Source organism: Monopterus albus, unplaced genomic scaffold, assembly GCF_001952655.1.
Source record: "Monopterus albus unplaced genomic scaffold, M_albus_1.0 scaffold146.1, whole genome shotgun sequence".
Classification (NCBI taxonomy): domain Eukaryota; kingdom Metazoa; phylum Chordata; class Actinopteri; order Synbranchiformes; family Synbranchidae; genus Monopterus; species Monopterus albus.
The window spans coordinates 696,862-715,208 of NW_018128026.1; the positions used below are offsets into that span (position 1 = coordinate 696,862).

The 18,347-nt window shown below is 40.6% G+C and overlaps 3 protein-coding genes across 10 annotated transcripts; 2 read left to right on the forward strand and 1 right to left on the reverse strand.

Moving 5' to 3' along the window:
- Positions 1-1,763: 1,763 nt before the first annotated feature.
- On the forward strand, positions 1,764-11,893 carry LOC109968269 (ADP-ribosylation factor-like protein 6). The gene is made up of 7 exons (XM_020614423.1): positions 1,764-1,886; positions 2,242-2,303; positions 2,418-2,486; positions 2,591-2,685; positions 3,101-3,230; positions 3,833-3,895; positions 11,854-11,893. Exons 1-7 carry the CDS (start codon positions 1,764-1,766, stop codon positions 11,891-11,893), a joined length of 582 nt encoding a protein of 193 aa, XP_020470079.1.
- Positions 4,827-11,483, reverse strand: LOC109968267 (F-box only protein 47). Of its 6 annotated transcripts, none has more exons than XM_020614418.1 (12): positions 11,210-11,483; positions 11,079-11,092; positions 10,529-10,714; positions 10,091-10,252; positions 9,854-9,930; positions 9,275-9,349; positions 7,695-7,803; positions 7,203-7,376; positions 6,832-6,981; positions 6,469-6,611; positions 5,997-6,156; positions 4,827-5,343 (listed from the first exon to the last, which is right to left on the reverse strand). In XM_020614418.1, exons 3-12 carry the CDS (start codon positions 10,698-10,700, stop codon positions 5,243-5,245), a joined length of 1,323 nt encoding a protein of 440 aa, XP_020470074.1. In that variant the 5' UTR covers positions 10,701-10,714; positions 11,079-11,092; positions 11,210-11,483; the 3' UTR covers positions 4,827-5,242. The 6 variants fall into 6 exon arrangements, with proteins under 6 accessions (XP_020470074.1, XP_020470073.1, XP_020470070.1 ...); XM_020614417.1 differs by having other exon boundaries at positions 11,079-11,119; XM_020614414.1 differs by having other exon boundaries at positions 10,956-11,092; positions 11,210-11,479.
- Positions 11,894-12,620: 727 nt separating the features above from the next.
- LOC109968268 (claudin-14-like) lies at positions 12,621-15,962 on the forward strand. 3 transcript variants are annotated; one of them, XM_020614420.1, is made up of 4 exons: positions 12,621-12,699; positions 13,658-13,859; positions 14,136-14,397; positions 15,450-15,962. In XM_020614420.1, exons 3-4 carry the CDS (start codon positions 14,164-14,166, stop codon positions 15,948-15,950), a joined length of 735 nt encoding a protein of 244 aa, XP_020470076.1. In that variant the 5' UTR covers positions 12,621-12,699; positions 13,658-13,859; positions 14,136-14,163; the 3' UTR covers positions 15,951-15,962. The 3 variants fall into 3 exon arrangements, with proteins under 3 accessions (XP_020470076.1, XP_020470078.1, XP_020470077.1); XM_020614422.1 differs by having other exon boundaries at positions 13,658-13,712; XM_020614421.1 differs by lacking the exon at positions 12,621-12,699 and having other exon boundaries at positions 13,270-13,859.
- Positions 15,963-18,347: the final 2,385 nt, after the last annotated feature.

An 18,347-nucleotide genomic window follows, 5' to 3' on the forward strand; every position in this document is an offset into this window, starting at 1 on the left:
AGCTACCAGATGGATTTCACAGAGTCCTCCTTCTACTAAAGTCTGCACTTCCATTGAGGTCATGTAAAGGTCATTGGCCATTTGGGAAATCGGTGTATAAATGTAGTCTGAAGTGAAAACTATGGGATCTGCAGTAGATGGTGTCATGTACTGAGATGTGTACCGTTGTTTTTCATTCTCTAAGTCAATGGTTAATAGGAAGTCTTGCAGAATATAAGTTAGAGACAGCAGATGTACTATAGCCAAAACCTGCTTGGTGGAAACTGGTGAGAAGGAAGGTGGAGAAAGATGGACATTAACGGCAGCATAATAACTCACCATGTGTCCTTCTAACATCAAGAGTAACAAACACGCTGACATACACTGACATACACACACAGAATGCCTTACAGCCCGTCAACCATGCAGGACAGAAACACTTTAGAGCCACTTAAACGTTTCTGTGCAGTCACAGGACATTAGCCATTAGTTTGAGTTCTACTGCATATTCGAGACAAGAACCACCTGTCTACACTTGTAGTTTGTATTGCAAACTGGGACTCGGTGATGTCGAAGGTAAACTGGATTTCAAGATCTGTGCCTTTCGGTCACAGCGTAGTTATGCATCCAGGCCTTTAGGAGCAGGAGAGGTGTACGCACACATTCAAACACACACCCATTTTTGCAGACGTGCTCACGGTCACCACCCCTCTACAGAATGTGGACAATATCAGATGCTGTTTGTTTAGCATGTTCTACTGCTGAGCAATGTTAGAACGTTCTTTTGTACAAAGTACAAGTATACTTATAATTCTTGTATTTTATTTTTCTATGATTTCCAAAGAGATGTTGTAGATCTTGCACACTGTAAGAGGCAGTTACAGCGAATATTTATTTGCAAATAAACAGGAACAGTTCTGGTGATTGAATGCTCATTTAATTTTGTTTTGATTTCTAAGAAGGGTGAGCAAAAAACTATGAAAACTCCTGACTGAAGACAGAAACCTAGCCGTGCCAGTCTGTTTAATACCTTTATTTAAAAAGTCGAATGTCTCTGAGTTGGTCCTGAAATAACATAATAATGATGATATAATAAACTTTATTTATAGCACCTTTCAGTGAAGAATTTCCAAACTTTTTGGATTATTGTAATGTTAACTTGCATTACATAAAACTACACACAATACTGACCAAAAGATGGCGAACTTAGACCTTATGTTATTATGCTAATTTATGTTATTATGCTAATTTAACCTCAGATGTATAATCCAAAGAAACCTTCATAAACCCTATTGTCACATATGTTTTCCTATTTTTAGCTCTATTTCCAGGGTTGTTGTTTATAATATGCTGTATTTAGGTTTGTGTTTTGCTCTGACATTTTTTATTTGCATTGTGCGTTATTTTTAATTTATTGTAGATGTTTTACTATAGTCTGTAACAAACTGACTCCACAGCCTGATGCAGTGAGCAGAAGATGTAGAATCTGCTGCTGCTGTTGTGTCTTCAGTGGACCCTTAGTGAGTAATAAATCAAATGCATGGGGATGGGGGACCTGGGAAGTTCCACACTCCATGGTAAGGTCACCAGGTGGTTTACAGAGCTTAAGTCGCTCTAATAGGATTACCTGTCACAAGCTGAGATGCTGCCTGGGCATGCCGGCTATTGTCAGAAAGGGGGAACACACTGTTCATATCTGTGTTTATCACCAATGTTCACTTTCATGAGAATCTGCACATCCAGCACATTTCAAACTTTAAATGGTGTAGCATTAATCAAGTCCAATGGGGCTGCTGGACAAGCTGTCGGGCTGGCTCGGCCTGAGGAAGAAAGAGGTCAGCGTGCTGTGTTTGGGACTGGACAACAGTGGAAAAACTACCATCATCAACCAACTGAAGCCAGCTCATGTAAGCACACAAAACTGGGTTTAATGCTTAGTGCCTTTATTTTGTTATTAAATAATTCTGTCACTGTGGCATTGAGTGGCCTTTGAGTGTGTAGTCCTGCCATACACAGACCCGTGATACACTTAAATCTTTTCTAATGCCCAGGAGGATTTGCGATACAAATTGAAGGCCTGTCAAAACCTGCATTGCTTGTTTTCAGCATTCGAATCATTTAGGCCCATTGTCAGAAGAATGGAAACATGTTAGTCAGGTAAAGCCCATATACTTTCCTTATACTATTTCCTTGTTGACATACATTTGCCATTACTTTTCTGTTTTTTGTGCTTGTGTGTGTATGGGGGGATTGTACATGCAGACACCGGAACAAGAGAGAGTCCCAACAATTGGCTTCAACGTTGAAAGGTTCAAGAGTTCGAGGTAGAAATCTGCTGACATTTACAGCATGTTTTAACTGGTTTTTGACTAGTTTACAGACATGAACCAGTATGTCTCCATCTGAGCCGATCTCATCTCTCTCCCCCCTGCATGCAGCCTGTCTTTTACAGCGTTTGACATGTCTGGGCAGAGCAGATACAGAAACCTATGGGAGCATTATTACAAGTGGGATACACACACATGCACACACAACACGCCCATCGCTGATTAACTATTAAAATTTATTAACGTGACTCTGTGTCAGTTGTGTCTTCTCATGTCATCCTTAGAGAAAGCCATGCCATCATCTTTGTCATTGACAGCAGTGACAAACTGAGAATGGTTGTTGCTAAAGAGGAGCTAGATACTCTTCTCAGCCACGAAGGTACAAAATGCCTCTTTTTTGTGTTACTCCTAAAAATACATTATAGACACAATTTCCATTTTCTCCAGCCTGGCAAGTTTGTACATTTGACCAAGATTTATGGCTTCAAATATCAAACATGACTCAGGGGTCATACAGTATATAAAGAGATAAAACACTTTATTATATATTCACTCTATATAATTGGCCACAGGTTGACTGTAGGAAACTCCCATACTTGTATTTAATTTAGCATTTGGTCAGGTGCATCCTGTTTGCTTTCCTTGATATGTGTGTAACTACAGTAAAGTGTGCTAAAAGTAAAGGGGTCTCAATGAGCCACTGTAAGTCCAAAACCTTAACCTACAGAAACTGGATAAAACATCTTATTGTTGGCTGTTGATTCACTGATCTATATGTCTGTCTTGCTGTCTAGATATCCACAGCAAAAAGATACCATTACTGTTTTTTGCTAACAAGATGGATCTGCAGGACGCCATGTCTTCTGTCAAGGTCTCACAAATGTTGTGTTTGGAGAGCATCAAAGACAAGCCATGGCACATCTGGTAATATACAGTATCTGTCAAATAGGCTACATACTGTCAGAACAAGCCAGATTTAGTTCAATATTTCTTCTGTTTTTGACTCTGGTCGCACATTCAGTCCTACAAGAATGACATTCATGTGACCACATTATTGTAAAATATTGTAAACACTCCAATGAGGTATCTCTAAACAAAGGCAGTGAATGTCTACAGTTCACAGTCTACAGTACTAGGTATTGCTGAAGAAAGTGAATGGATCAAACTGACTGAACTGAGCTAAACCCTGGCACTTCCCCATCCACAACATTTTGTGCTTCCAGAATTACAGCTTAAAGCCTTAAACAGAGACAAAACCTCAGGTTACTTCCTGGGTCTGTTTCCAGTATCTGCTCACAGTATTTGCCCTTTTTTTCATGGCTCATAGATTAAATAATATTAGGAAGCAAAAAGCTGTTTTTCAAAAGCCTGGCTCTTTTATATACGTCTTTTCCATGATGTTTACTCATTAGACAGATGGAAGGCAGATGGACTAATAGGAAGACAGTTTAAACATCCAGCATCCAAGAAAAGTCATGAGAAAGTCATGGTGTGCCGCAAAGAAATTAACTCCTCATTTTTTCCAGTGCCAGCAATGGTATTAAAGGAGAGGGCCTACAGGAAGGGCTGGACTGGCTGCAAGGTAAAGTGTCCGTCTAGTGTATTTAATAATACTGTTGTACTTAGGCCACGTTCAAATGCTGCCTGCATCCTGTCTATCACCATTATTAAGGGATGGATGTCTTTGTTCCCCACACTCACAGAACAAATTGCACAGTAGGTATCATCATGTCAACACGTGAAGTGACTGCGGTGTATTGTATCTACAGTATCTCTGGATGGGATTTAAATTATTATGGGAGACCAAATGAGCAGCCCCAGAAACACGAGTTATTTTGGACAGTGTTTAACACTAAGGAGAATTTTTAAAATTAGTTTACCTCCCTGACAAAAATAATTCCCATCCAAAGTGCTTTTGTGCTGTATATACTATAGTTTGAATGTAAAGCTCTTGTGCTGTGTTACTGCCCATGGAATCCACTCAGACTTTTATATTTTTGTATAAATGCTCTGTGACCAATAAGACCTAATAAGAAATGTTTTTCAAAACTTAATATTTTCAGTTTGAACCTGCATCAAAACACATAATCCATCACATGCAAAGAAGGCACAACCAGGCTGCACAGAAAAAATAACATTTGTTGTTTTTTTCTCCTGCCAGATCACATCAAAGCAATGACCATGTGAGTCGATGAAAAGCCTGTGACCATGGACACGATGTGGGCATTTTAACTAGATCTCACTCACCTCTGGGGGTACCCATCACACTCGATGATGTAGGCCTTAAACATCGCTGTTAAAATACACATTTCTTTTTTATTCCTTAACACATGCTTTACTAATTTCCTCCACTGAGCTTTTTTATGTGTTCAATACAGAACAACTACCTGTACGATAATAAAAGCTTATTTGCTGAATCCCTGTTATTTCCCTTTTTTTAAGAGGTCTGCCCCAAAACGCTGCCTTATAAACTTATAAAGACATGAAAATGAAGACAAATTAGATTGGAAAACACCAATATAATAACTCAAATCACAACTATATTTACATAGAAATTCAAAGTCAATAAATAGTGTGTCAATGCTGTAAATGTCAATAAATATTAAATACTGTTTATAAAAAGTAACATCCAAGATGGTTTAAGAACAAGATTTTAAACTTTGAGAAAAATATAAAATGTATATCACTAGCCATCCTGTTTGGCCAAACTGTTTGTTTTCAGCCAACACATGCTGTGTTATTTATAGTGAACTGTCAGTCAAATTCTTCCTCTCTTAACTTTCAAAGCTACCATGAAAACACAGTCTATGTTCAAGTCTTAATATTGTTGTAAATGTCCTTCACTCTCGTTCACGTCTTTAGCTGCGCTCCTAGATTACTGGCGTTGGTTTCTTCCCAATCTCTTCCACATGTTGCCACTGCAACCTGCATCATTCCTATTTGAGGAACATTTGGAGGAATTTTGTGTGAAAGCGAGCACTGGAGTCCAGGAGGATACACAGGGTTTGGAAAGTCTCCCTGTCTTCGAGATGGTTCCCTGAAAACATAATGGTATTACTGACCTTTTAAGGATGCACATCATTCTTCCAAAAGATATTCCCTCAGGAATTCTAATCTTCACTTTACACCCATTACACTTTCTTTATTTAAATGTGATTCCCAGATCTTTTGTCATTAACACTGAGACAAAAACGTGTTCTTTTTCACTCCGTAGCAGCATTTCAAACGTTAAACATTAGCACGGGTGCAGCAAAGATTAAAGGATGGCTGCAAATGACAGTGTGCTTTAGGTGGAAAAAGTGAGGCAAACACATATCTGCCCAAGCTGAAAATATTTTCAATAAAGTAAGGAAGAATAAGGACTTCAGTGTAAAAGCCATCTGTCTGAGCTGACATCCATCAATAAAACAAGCTACTCCACACTCCAGGAAAAACCATTTTCTGTCTCCTGATTACAGCTGAATGCTTTCAGTTGTACATCTCAGCATCTGTAAATCCTTTTCACTCAAGCCCCATTTGTACTGTTTTATATTACCCATTAAGATCCTATTATGACTGCAATGTCAAAATATTGTGGAACTTTGTGCAAGTAGCAAGTGTCCCCCCACAGGCATTATCAATCCCAAAGTTGTCCATAATGAATTTTTGGTGTTAAGAACTTCATCACTAGAGAAAACTGCTCCATCTCACCTGCTGCAGAAACCTCAACAAACTCCCTGGTGATTTCTGAAAACGTGTTCTCCAGTTGTTGGATGAAGTAGAACTTTTCATGAACTGTGGTGAAGCTCTTGCAGATCTGCTGTACCAACTTAACCGCCCAGCTCATGTGATAGCCATCCTTCTCGCACACCTGTGGGCAAAACCATAAAAACAAAACAAAAAACAGAAAACTGAACAAATGGGAGGCACAGCGGTTAACTTTAACTACAAGTCAAAATGATTCATTTCAAAGTCAACCTCAAGCTACTCCTGGATGTATCGTCATTGTCCTGACAGTACAATAACAGTACAATCATTTTGTCCTATCAGAAATGGACAATGCTGGCAAATAGCTCATTAATGTATTGGCCCAATATACCCGACTAACTGTAACACAAGACTTCATTTGAAGTCAACTTCCATCACTCCATTCAGCTGATGATAAAATAACTAGTACTCTCACCAGTATGATGTAGACGATGAGTCTGGAGATCTCGAAAAGTCGTCCGTTCCGGGCCTTGCTGGCCAGAAAAGTGTAGCAGAGAGAGCTGCCACACAGCACCAGTAGACGAGCCACATTCTCCACGTGCCATGGCTGGGGAATGACTGGAATATGGTTCAGTTCAATTAATACTATTAGCTGAGGCTACAAATCCTGTAACTGAAGATCCCTCATCTGGTGAAGATCAAAAATTAATCAGTGCTTACACAGGGCCTTGTGTTTTAGTCTAATAACATCATTTCACCTTGGTGTCCTAAAACCTATTATGTGTCTAACCCAAGGTCTGCAACATCATAACATTTGAAAACCACTCAGGTACGATACCAAAGAGCTCCTCCAGGATTGTTAGTATCGAGTCACTGGTCCAGCCTTTGGCTTCCAGTTTGCCAAAAAGCAGTAGGAGGGCTCGGGCCAGGTCCCACAGAGCACTGTGAGGCAGCCACCTCTCCACCACATACCGCCAGCCCAGAGTGCCTGCATGCAGGGGAGAAACCCACTCACTTCATATGTCTCTACTACCACAATATGACACTAATGCTTTCTGGGCAGTGTCACAGTACAGTACAATAGATTCTATGCTTTGCTATGAACTATGTGTGATTGTTCAAAACGATCTTTCAGATAGACTTGTGTTGTACATTTTAATCACATTTCAACATATTTTTATTAACTTTTAACTGATAGGGCTCTCTTACCCTCAGGCATCAGGGGTCCATAGAGGATGAACAGTAAGTGTGCCTGGCTAACCATGGGCCAAGGCCTCAGGAGTTGTGTTAGCCAGAACTGACACTCCAGCTGGTTTGACCATGGGTCCAACAGAACCTGACGGCAGAAAACACGGAGCTGTAGCTCCTGGTACCACCTCACCCCTGAAGACAGACACACAAAGGAGTAAAATAACATGTTATTGATTCATGCCTCTTAAGAATTTTACAGTAAAAGGCCCAGGCTAGTCAGTCTCACCACTCTACCCCTCTGCAATGCTGTTAACTAGTCATTCATCTTTCCACTCACTCAGATAAGCAGGTCACTATGTCCACCACCACAGATCTGAGCCAGGGACAGTTATCACAGAGTAATACATTACATAGTGGGTTTAACAGAAGAAGCATGTCCTCTATGATGGACAGTTGCTCTGTCCTCTTCTACATTCAGCAGTATTCTCCCCGCCAAACACTGACACACACCTGGCTTTGCCGTGATCACGATCTCCATTTTTTGCAGCAGGTTTGTGATGTTACACAGGAAGCTGAACACTCTTTGGCACTCCAGCTCATCCCACCCTGCAATTAGTGTCTGTAAAGAATCAGCATAATATCATATAATATTGTTAATTCATTATTTCACTATTCTAGTAAAATGTTTTTCAGAAACTGGGATGGGACACAATAGTGAGGCAACGATGAGTCAGAATGAGCCTTAGGTTTTCCAACCTAATATACTCAATGTGTTTCCACCTGGAGTTTTTTTTTCCAGGGTTTTTGGTGTTCAGTATGGTTAGGGGTCTATACACTATAAGGTGTGAGCTGATATCCCATTTAGACTTGGTTTTAAAATGTACCCTGGGCAATCAGATCACAAGTGGACAGTGTTGAATACAAGTGTAAACGACCACCAAGACGGACTGTGATCCGATCAGAGAAACCACTTGCTGAGGTGGTCTGGGACGCATTTGATCACATACTGTATCTTTTGTAGTGGCAATGCTAATGTGCCCTGATGCGCCTCCGACAAGGCTGTTCAGAGAAAATATGTCATTGATGCATGATGTTGGGGTTGATTTGGTGAGAACATGCCAACGCTCAAAAAAATGCTGAGAAATGTCAGACACAAAACCATCAATGTATTGTAAAAGCTTTCATAATGCATCCATGGACAAATCTGACGCTCATCTTCTCCTTCTTCGTTGGTTAAGGAGTCTACTGGTACTTGTCAGGTAACAGACTGAAGTAATAACTGTACCTGTGACCTTAAGCAGACATGTCACAGTAGTAAAATATGAAAACCAGTGGTCAGCTGGGCACCTTGGAGGTGCATGTGTATTGACGTGGTGTAAAAAGGTGATGTGTCTCAGCTGTCCACTTATGTTCAGATCAGAAACACATTGTAGTACCAAGCCTGACTGTGCTGTGTTGTGCTTCCACGAGTTCACTGAGGCCTCTAGTTTCCTGCCAAAGCAAAGCTGGTGTAGCTTCAATCACAGTCTTTATGCAGTTTTCCTTGGTCACACATTTCCTTTTTTACACATTGATGTGATTAGTATTTTCCTGCCACGAATGAATGCTCCTACACTGAGGTGGGAGAAGAGGTGCAGCTTAGCCATTGTAGTGTAATTTTGGTGCTCAGTTTGACCTGAACTGCATTAGCATTAAACCCTGCTCAGACCACCTTTTATCGCAAACACACGTGGGTGGCAATTTCCCTAACCACAGTCTAGGTTGGGAGGCAAGAGAACAGGTACTCCAATGTATTTTAAGAGTCACACCAACTTAAAATAAACCTTTAAATCAAAGCCTGATTTGCTGAAATTCACTATGAATAATTTACTATGAAATGTCTGAATTATAAAATGTGTGATAATTTGGAAAGATAATTTTTAAATTAGATAAAACTAGATCTCTGTATGTGGCTACAAACATGTTTATGGTCAAATCTACAGACACTCATATTGTTTATGCACCCTTAGCTGTGTCTGATTTGTAATTTCTGATCATTACATTAAAGTTTCAATATATTACACAATTCTTTGATTTTGTGAGTCTCTCACCTGGAGGAAGACACCATAGCAGGAAAAACCGAAGCAGTCTGGAGCTAGACACTGCTCCAACATGAAGCAGGGAATCTGAAACAGATCAACAAGGCAGCTTTGTGAAACTATTGTGCCCATTCGGTACCATCTGAGCATAGATAATAAGACTGAACAATATAGCAATAGCACTACGATTTCATCTCCTGCAATGGTCACATTCCATATAATGTAATAGAATTAGCCAAAATAGGACCACACTAACTCCTTTATTGCTCGATAAACAATGAAACCAAGCCAATTCAGCTAAACATATAATGTTGTCCATTTGGTAAATAAAACTCTGGTGTAATCATTTTGGCTGCGGTGTTTGCACAGACGCTGTGCCTGCACAGCAAATGATTAATCAGTCATTCACAGAGTAGACTGAGTTGTTCAGTGGGTAAAAAGCACCTGATATGGATTTTTTTTTCAACTAACATTAACATGCTAACATCTTATATTCTCTGGCCCTGTCCTGTGAAAAGAAAAGGCACTACGTAAATAAAACACATCACAGTATTCTGTTCTTGTTTGTCCTCTCACCTGTCCCTTTCTTACCTGAGAAAACTTGCTAAACATAAACTTCAACCTCTCCTTTGTTGGTAACAGCAGAGTGCATCTCTTGAACAATAAACCTGAGACATTTAATACAAAAGCACATTATCAAATTTAAAAAATGCAACATTTTCTTTTCACTTCACATGGCAGCCTATCTCTAGTAATGTGTGCTGATCACTCAGATGGACTGTATGTTACATGCAGGGCGTGAATACCAGCAATAAGCCTGTCACTTACCCAGCTCTCTGTAGTGTCCAGTAGTGGATCTCTGTTCAAGGCAGTTGGAGTGGTGAAAGCTCTGGATGACCATTTTATTTTTCCAGGCCACGGTGGAGATATAGTCCACAATGTGTCTATTAATTTTTTTGGACACCATGCTGAACACGCTGATCTCAAGCACTGACAAACACAAACAGTGTCATTCACTAAATGTTTTATGTGTCTCAGTGAGCCTATTACAGTGCACTACTGAAACTGAAATTTCCATTTGTCACACTGCTCTTGCTTAGCTGACCTTGACCAAATTAAATAAGATTTAGGCCTGTGCAGCTGGCTCGCTGGCTGTCTCAGCTACTTTATACTGGGCAAGTTATGGTGGGAAGTGTGTTTTAAACACACTCTAAAGGACATGTACTCTTAACTGGGTATGCTACGAGCCCAGCCAATCACACTTACAAGACAGTTTATCCAGGATCATGTCAAAAATCTCAGACGGAAGCCTGTGGAAGAAGCTGGGGCTGGTTACACACTGGCTGCGGGTCACGATGGTTCTGGCTGGATGATGAGGCCTCTTATGTGTCGGCGTGTACTTCCCAACATTTCTGGGGGCTTTCCTTGCGTTTACCATCACCACTGAATTGACTGCATTCAAAGACATAAATCAAATTTGGCCTGGCAGTAAAAGAAACTCTTGAAGCAACCCTAGCCATAATGCAGACAGCCTCACTGGTTTCTCTCTCTCTCTCTGCGGGGCAGGAGAACCAACTATGCTAGCATTAAATCTAGCTAACCTAGCGTTGGTGTTACCTTTTTCCATTTATGCCGTCACAGACTGGACACATGATTAATAGTAATACAAGCTTGTTATAGCAAAATATCTTACCGTTATAATTAACGTAGCTTAAATGTCGACAGGCACGTAGCTAATGCCAGCTGTCAACTCAAGTCAGCTAGTTAAAGTTAGCCCGGCTCTGTTGACAGACACAACCGCGCGAAACAAACTCACTTGTTTGGTCTTTGCTGTAGGAAAGGAGAGAAAGTACAGGCCTACATAAAATACATTATTACTACATTATTAGTTAAAAGTATTCAAGCTGCCATGTCACTAACATAATATTAAAAGCAATGATGTATTACCTAATAATAGCTTTAGCTACTGGCTGTGGCTCATTAGCTAACTCATAGTAGTAAAGTGAAGTAAAAGTATCACTAAGTTATTTAGAAATATTCAGTTTCTCGTGTATGGTATGTTAGTGGGTCAGTAGTAGATCCGTGTTACAGTAGTAACAATATGCAGTAATGTGTGAGGAGCTCCAGGGAGGAGAATGGTGAAAACACTGAATTGGCTAAATAGACTATATGGAACTTAAACCATAAAAGGCTAAAAGTGTTTTCTGAAATATGAGTCTCCCATTATACAAAGTATTATAAAAAAAAAAAAGTGCAGTAGGTTACATTACATCCAAGTTTATAGCATAGATTATAGTCTTAAACCAATAATGTTTTTTTTCTCAAATATAAAATAATTCAATTTACAGCAGCTGTAAATATTGCACTATTTTCCTTATTGTTAAAAATGTATGCGTCGAACAGAAAATATTGCCGCTTTTCTGATCTCTGAACACATAAAAACACATATAAAAGGAAGTCTATACACTACATAATCATTACCCTCCCACACTGTGCACAAACAAATCAGCTATGCTCAGCTGCTAATCACAGGATTATTCTGCTTAACTAATACTATTAAGAGTTCCTCATTCAAAGGGTGTCTCCCACAGGCAGACCTTGGAGACGATCATCCCTCCACTACAGAGCTGAATACTGCCTGAGGGACCCAGCAGAAGGGCCAGGAAAATGCTCCTGTATACCAACAGGATGTCATGGTAGGCTAGGTTTGGGGCGCAGAGGGAGAGAGAAGAACTACACATCAAGAAGGTGGACTTAGCAGATGAACCCAGGATAAACAGCAGTTTTGAACGGCCTCACCTGCCATACAGTGTGTACCACAATATCCTCAAGTTAGCTTTGTGGTGTCGGCTGGCTGCAGTATTACTTTCACTGGTTAAATGTTTGCAGTTCATAAATCTGAATGTTTTTCTACAAGTCGGATGTAAGTTTTTCATTTATTTCACATTTTTATTTATTTATGAAATGCTTTCATTATTAATTATTCACAGACCTTGGAGATGCAGAGGGCTGTACTACTGAGACAAAAACAGCGCAGCCAGTGAGGACAATATCTCTTCTGTCTGTCTCTGTTTGGCAACACTGCTCTTTTCCTGGGTCCACATTTGACATTCGCCCTGTACATCCATCCAGAGCAACAAGCCAGGAGCACAACTGTCTCTCATGTATTCTCTGACACAATGCTCCTGACATTGATAGAGATAATTCCAGTGATGATGATGATGTTATCTAACCCTGGCCAGTCACAGTCCTGCAGCGCACACATAGTGCTTGTCTGTTAAGGCACAGGAAGAGACAGACGGAGCTGGTAAGTGTGGAATCAATGCCAATATCCCTGTTTATCTGGAACTTCTCCAAACACATCTCTGCATCAGAGGACGAGTGTGCCATCTGGACACCTGTGATCATGGGTCTGTAGTCCTCATGTAACCTTGTTGGTGAGTATTTAAATTTGAAGAGTTTTTACCAAGTATTAACATGTGAAAGCCTGTGTATATTTTATCATTTAGATGTTGCAGTTCCCATTAGCTCAAAATTAGGTGTTTTGCACAGTTGTTAGTGACTAAACTGGACTGATTTGAGGCCAAACAAAAGTGAAATATGATACATGTCACAGCTTTGCCTTTGTTCCTATTGCTTACTTGTTATTCCTTCAGTGTAGTCAATCATTAAGTTAGCACAATGAGGCTTGTATCTCTGATATTTTAAGAGGCCCCAGCAGTGCCAGGTCTAACACTGAACAATAATCAGGCTTCAGAAACAGCTTCTGTTCTCTGAGGAAGTCTAAACAATGGGTTTGTATACGCACAGATTGTTTTCTGTGGTATGAAATTTAAAGTCTGCTTCATTCTTGCAGGCACAAACAACAAGTAGTTTGGAATTTAAGAAGTATTATTTGTCAGTTTCAGAGACTTGGGTTGTCATTGGTGTAAAAATTGCCTTGCTCATTATTCAGGATATTTTCATCTAGAGTTCACTTTGTTGGAAACACTGAGAAGGAACAAAAGTAAATGCTTAACTACTTAAGGGTTTCACATTCTTTTACTGTGGAGGAGGAGGTTCTTTGTGAGCTACCTGGACAGCTGTGGGATTTTATATGTCCGTTTGTAAATGTAAAGTTGAGTGTCATGTAATCTCAAGTGAGAGATTACATTGTACATTTAAAGATTTGGCCAGTTATTACAACAGTCGCAACCATCTCTTTTTTGTCACAGTTTAGAGCCCAGCAGCTAGAAGTGCTCTGTCATCGATTCATTCAGTCCCTCTCGCTCTTAATACCCTACAGAGCTGTGAAAATTTTCAGGGTTCGTGGTTTATAACAGTACTCTCAGCTTGGGCAGTTTCTGTAAATTTTTAATTTCTCCTCTCACTCTCCCCTTTCCTGAGTGCTGGCAGAGATCTGAACAAATAGCCTGCTGTGGTTTGCCCTCCAGAGGACAGCGTTAAACAGGTGAAGCCGAACACTGCTCTCATTAGTTACAGATGCAGTCACCTGCCACCCACCAGAGACTGACTCCAGAATACTGAAAACTTCCGCAGCTATTTCTGCTCACAATCCGGAGACACTTGAGGAATGGCTCAGACTATGTGACTGAATGTAAGCTCAGTGGAATTTACTATACTGCTGGGGAGCAAAGCAGAAAGCCATGTCCTCAACCTGGGAGAGTGTGGTTCTAAAAGTGTTTCTTTTTTTGTGTGATGATTTCTTGCACATATTTAAAGTAGTTTCTTTGCACTGATTTTCATTTAGCTTATGATACTTGTGGATCCTATGTATATTTATGAGTCTAAATAGTGGCATATGCACTTTGAGACATGCAAATGCCCATCAACTTTGATTTTCAAACTACTCATATAACTTTGTATTTTGCAGTTTGAGCATCTGCTCACATGAACCAATCATGGCCAGCATGGTATCTCAGCTCCTTGGCTTCTTCTTAGGGATCCTGGGGTTTGTGGGAACAGCAGTTGCGACTCTGCTTCCCCAGTGGCGCGGCACAACCTTTATGAGCTCTAACATCATCACAGCCACTTCCTACATGAAAGGCCTGTGGATGGAGTGTGTGTGGCACAGCACTGGTATTTACCAGTGTGAGCTGTACAGATCTCTCCTGGCACTGCCACCTGACCTACAGGTACTGTGCAGTCACCATCTGACATAAAACTAACTTGCCAAGTACATGTATTTCACCAATCTATTATCAAACAAACAAACATTCTCTCATTTCCTAATGATGATGTGAGCATTCGCTGCCATTCCCTGTTCTATACTAAATAACATGAACAATTTAAGACACTGGCTCTGTCCGTGAAATTAGAATGGAAATGTTTGCCCGTTTTCTGACATTTTACAAACTGATCTCATTTCTTTCTTTCTCTCAACACCTTTTCAGCTCTTCAATTTGCCAAGGAAGTTATTATTCTAATTAGCTTTTCACATTATTTGTAGCCCCAATTCTGACTACATGTGTAATTTTAGAAAGCAGAATGTTCCCAGATTGATAGATAGAAGGCTGGGAGAATGTCCTGGCTACAGCAGAGTACGGTTTTCACCCTTCTGCTTTGTTGACACTTGCTTTATTTACTCATTGTTTGGGGACCCACAGACCCTAACAATAACTGACCTCGTTACAACAGAATATGCATAAAAGTATTATAAACTAACAGTATTGGCAGCTTTTGCTTTGGCCCAAGCTAAGTTTTATGAAGGTGACAAAATAAAGAAGTGAGGCCTTGTGATTATACCTATCTTATAATGTGATGTTACTTATAGCAGCCTATGTTTTGAATCAGGTAGATCCCCGAGTAGCCTTAAACTTTATCAGACATTGTCTGAACAAACTGTTATGAAACCTCAATTACAGAAATCCAACACATATCTGGTGTTGCGAGGGGTTGTGCTCTGCAAAAATGCACTAATAACAAATATGAAGCAGTGGAAGTCTATTATATTTAACCAAGCTGGCATCTTGGAGACCCCAGACACAAGTATTGCATCATTTTATGTAGCAAACATTTGAAACATCAACAATTCAAAATCATGTTTTTAAACAATTTGATAATGTCATCAAGCATCAAGGCAATGAAACCATGTTACGCATGTTTTTTTTAACTTTTTTTTTACATAGCAGCCCAAACAGGATTAATCCAAATAGTAACAGTGCTTGTCTATTCTCCTCCACATCAGGCAGCCCGGGCACTGATGGTGCTCTCCTGCGTCACCTCAGTCCTTGCATCTCTGGTGTCTGTGATGGGGATGAAGTGTACCCGCTTTGTCCACAGCCCGCTGATGAAGTCTCTGCTGGCACTGAGTGGGGGGATTTGTTTTCTCTGTGCTGGCCTGCTCTGCCTGGTCACTGTGTCCTGGACCACCAACGATGTCATGATGGATTTCTATGACCCCTTCCTTCCCCTTGGGTTGAAGTATGAGATTGGCCTGGCTGTGTACCTTGGCTACGCCTCAGCCTGCCTCAATCTGACCGGAGGAATGGTGCTGTGCTGGAGCAGCAGTGGTGACAGGTCTCGGTGTCCCTCCCATATGGATAGGAATCAATCACCTCCCCCTGCATTCAACAACATATATCCCCCTACTCCACTATACAAGTCCTCTGATGCCCAGAAGGACAATCATGCTCCTTCTATTTGTGCCCCTTCCAGCAGTGGCTACAGGCTCAATAACTATGTCTAAGACTGGGCGTGATATTAACACATTTATTTTTAATATTCTTCTTCCATACCCTGAAAACAGACAGAAAGGGAAAAATCACATTATCGTATCTGACCAAGTATCAGCTGCCACAACTGAAAGCATATCACAGTTTGACAAACTCCCAGGCTTTCCTCTAACTTTAAGGTGACCAGATCAGAGAGCTAAACACTAAAACCACCCTGCTGCTATGTACCTGAATGACCACAAGGTGGCAACATATTCCTGCAAATAGTCCACGTTTTGTGCTGCAACACTAATGTTAATGGATAACCCAGTGTTTTGTCACTTCATTGTTGTAGCCTACTTTCTAGATGAGATCAACTCTTTCTGAAAGACTGCAAATACATCAGGAATTCTAAAGCAAACAGACTGTATGCACTGTCAGCGCTCTGTGTCCTTATATAATTTTAATGCCAAAGAAAATAAACAGGCTAAATAAAAAATAAAAAGACCCTATAAATGGTCAAATTTGTTTTTCCACAGTAGACATTTTTAAATGTCAAAGTAGCAGCACAGCTGCAACAGCCTTACATGGTCGCGTCATTCCACTTACATGCGTCACCGCACTAGTCCAGGTTTTGTTCATGCTCACTTATTGACCAGGCTTTTTGAGATGGAACAGGCTTATTGCTCTAAACCTAAACGAAACAATATTAGTTCCACTAGTGCTTTTCTTGCTGTGACATAGAGACTGTACTATACGTTTCCGGTTCACCTGCTGAAATCCCTAACACAGAGTCGAACTAAACTTGAAAATGCCACTGGATGGCGACAAAGGTCTTTTGACAAGGAGAGCATTGTTTGGTAGATCAGGAACGAACTGGCAGTCGGATGTAGATTGTATTGGATAATATCAAGAACAGTACTAACATGCACATTATGGATCATTAAGCCATATATGTGAAGTGAAAATAATCATCTTGTGGATGCTGAAGTTATTTGTAACTCCACTGAGGCTTTCCGGGCTGGACTGTCTGTGTTTCTGAGCCTGTTTGCCAGAAAACCCTCCAATTAGAGTTAGCTTCTGTCTCGCAGCCTGCCAGCCCCTCAGACGCTCAATTAGAGGACGTGTCACGATTCAAACAAGTCACTTTTCTTATTTTCAGCAGTCAGACTGCTCAGCAGCTTCGTTTGCATCAAGGAGATCAATGATGTTACTAGTAAAGAGCAACAATGAATCGGTTTAGTTTTAGTGCACTGAAGATTATGATTTCTTATGGGAACCATTTAATATTACCTACACACAAATTCTACAAAGATTAGTGAAATGTTTATGTATTTCTTTAGCTTTTTTTGTAAAAATATTAGGGGACTGTCACATCAAAACGAGCTTTAATGTTGAAGTTATAATGAGAGAATTCATCTACTCTCAAATCACACCAAAGCTAATGACAAATTATAATAAGACCACGAACTAAATGTTCACTGTGTAGGACCCCAGATGCATTCATTATCTATACCGCTCATCCCGGAGAGGGTCGCGGGGGGCTGGAGCCAGCTGACACTGGGCGAGAGGCGGGGGGCACTCTGGACAGGGCGTCAGGCTATTCCCCGGCTACTGTGTAGGACCCCAGATGCATTCATTATCTATACCGCTCATCCCGGAGAGGGTCGCGGGGGGCTGGAGCCAGCTGACACTGGGCGAGAGGCGGGGTCCACTCTGGACAGGTCGTCAGTCTATCACCGGGCTGTGCATGAATAATTTTCTAATTTTAGATAATGGCAATAATAAAGTAGAATGTTTCTGTTGCAGCACTTCCGTTTCACATTTCAGTACCACGGAGAGCTCCCAGGGACCTTCATAGTGCAGCACTTATAGCAACACATTTGGTATGATAATAAATGATAGTTGAAGGGTTTGTAGTTCCTTGATTACTCAGGTTCTACTTGTGGTTTGAAGGCACTCTTTGAGAGGTAACGACTTGTGAGAGGTAAATATAGTTGGCATCTATTGTCCCTTATATGGTGAGTGTGCTAAAAGTAAGCAAAAATACTCTGAGTCACCAGTCACTGCTTCATTTTTGATTTATGTCTCTATACAAGTTGATTTGAAAGTTGTCTTGATCAACAAACTTGGAAGTGTTGTTTTTGGACAATACACAGCGTTAAGTTGCATAGTGTAAAATAAGTCATAAGATAAAAACGTAAATCTATGCAGGCTTACGTCCTCGACATTGTCAACGTACACCCAGCGTTTGCAGAATAAACTCAATGCTTTAATTGTGGAGCAGGCGGGGACCTGCACACGATCGTAAATCAGGCCTGAAATGTAACCTGGCGAAGTAAAGGTTTCATCTATTGCCAATATTATATTACGATATTGGAAAGCTTTCCCGGAGAGGTTGTGCGTCATGCCACTCTCTATAAGGTGCTATT

Bases quoted from the DNA above. Each gene is read 5' to 3' on its own strand.
- LOC109968269 (XM_020614423.1), top strand. From the start codon at position 1,764: ATGGGGCTGCTGGACAAGCTGTCGGGCTGGCTCGGCCTGAGGAAGAAA. The intron at 1,887-2,241 runs GTAAGCACACAA...TTGTACATGCAG, and splicing joins ACCAACTGAAGCCAGCTCAT to ACACCGGAACAAGAGAGAGT. The intron at 2,304-2,417 runs GTAGAAATCTGC...CCCTGCATGCAG, and splicing joins GAAAGGTTCAAGAGTTCGAG to CCTGTCTTTTACAGCGTTTG.
- LOC109968267 (XM_020614413.1), bottom strand. From the start codon at position 10,730: ATGTCTTTGAATGCAGTCAATTCAGTGGTGATGGTAAACGCAAGGAAA. The intron at 9,931-10,090 runs GTAAGTGACAGG...TAAATGTCTCAG, and splicing joins TGGACACTACAGAGAGCTGG to GTTTATTGTTCAAGAGATGC. The intron at 5,344-5,996 runs GTGAGATGGAGC...TTATGTTTTCAG, and splicing joins TGTTGAGGTTTCTGCAGCAG to GGAACCATCTCGAAGACAGG.
- LOC109968268 (XM_020614420.1), top strand. From the start codon at position 14,164: ATGGCCAGCATGGTATCTCAGCTCCTTGGCTTCTTCTTAGGGATCCTG. The intron at 14,398-15,449 runs GTACTGTGCAGT...CCTCCACATCAG, and splicing joins CACTGCCACCTGACCTACAG to GCAGCCCGGGCACTGATGGT.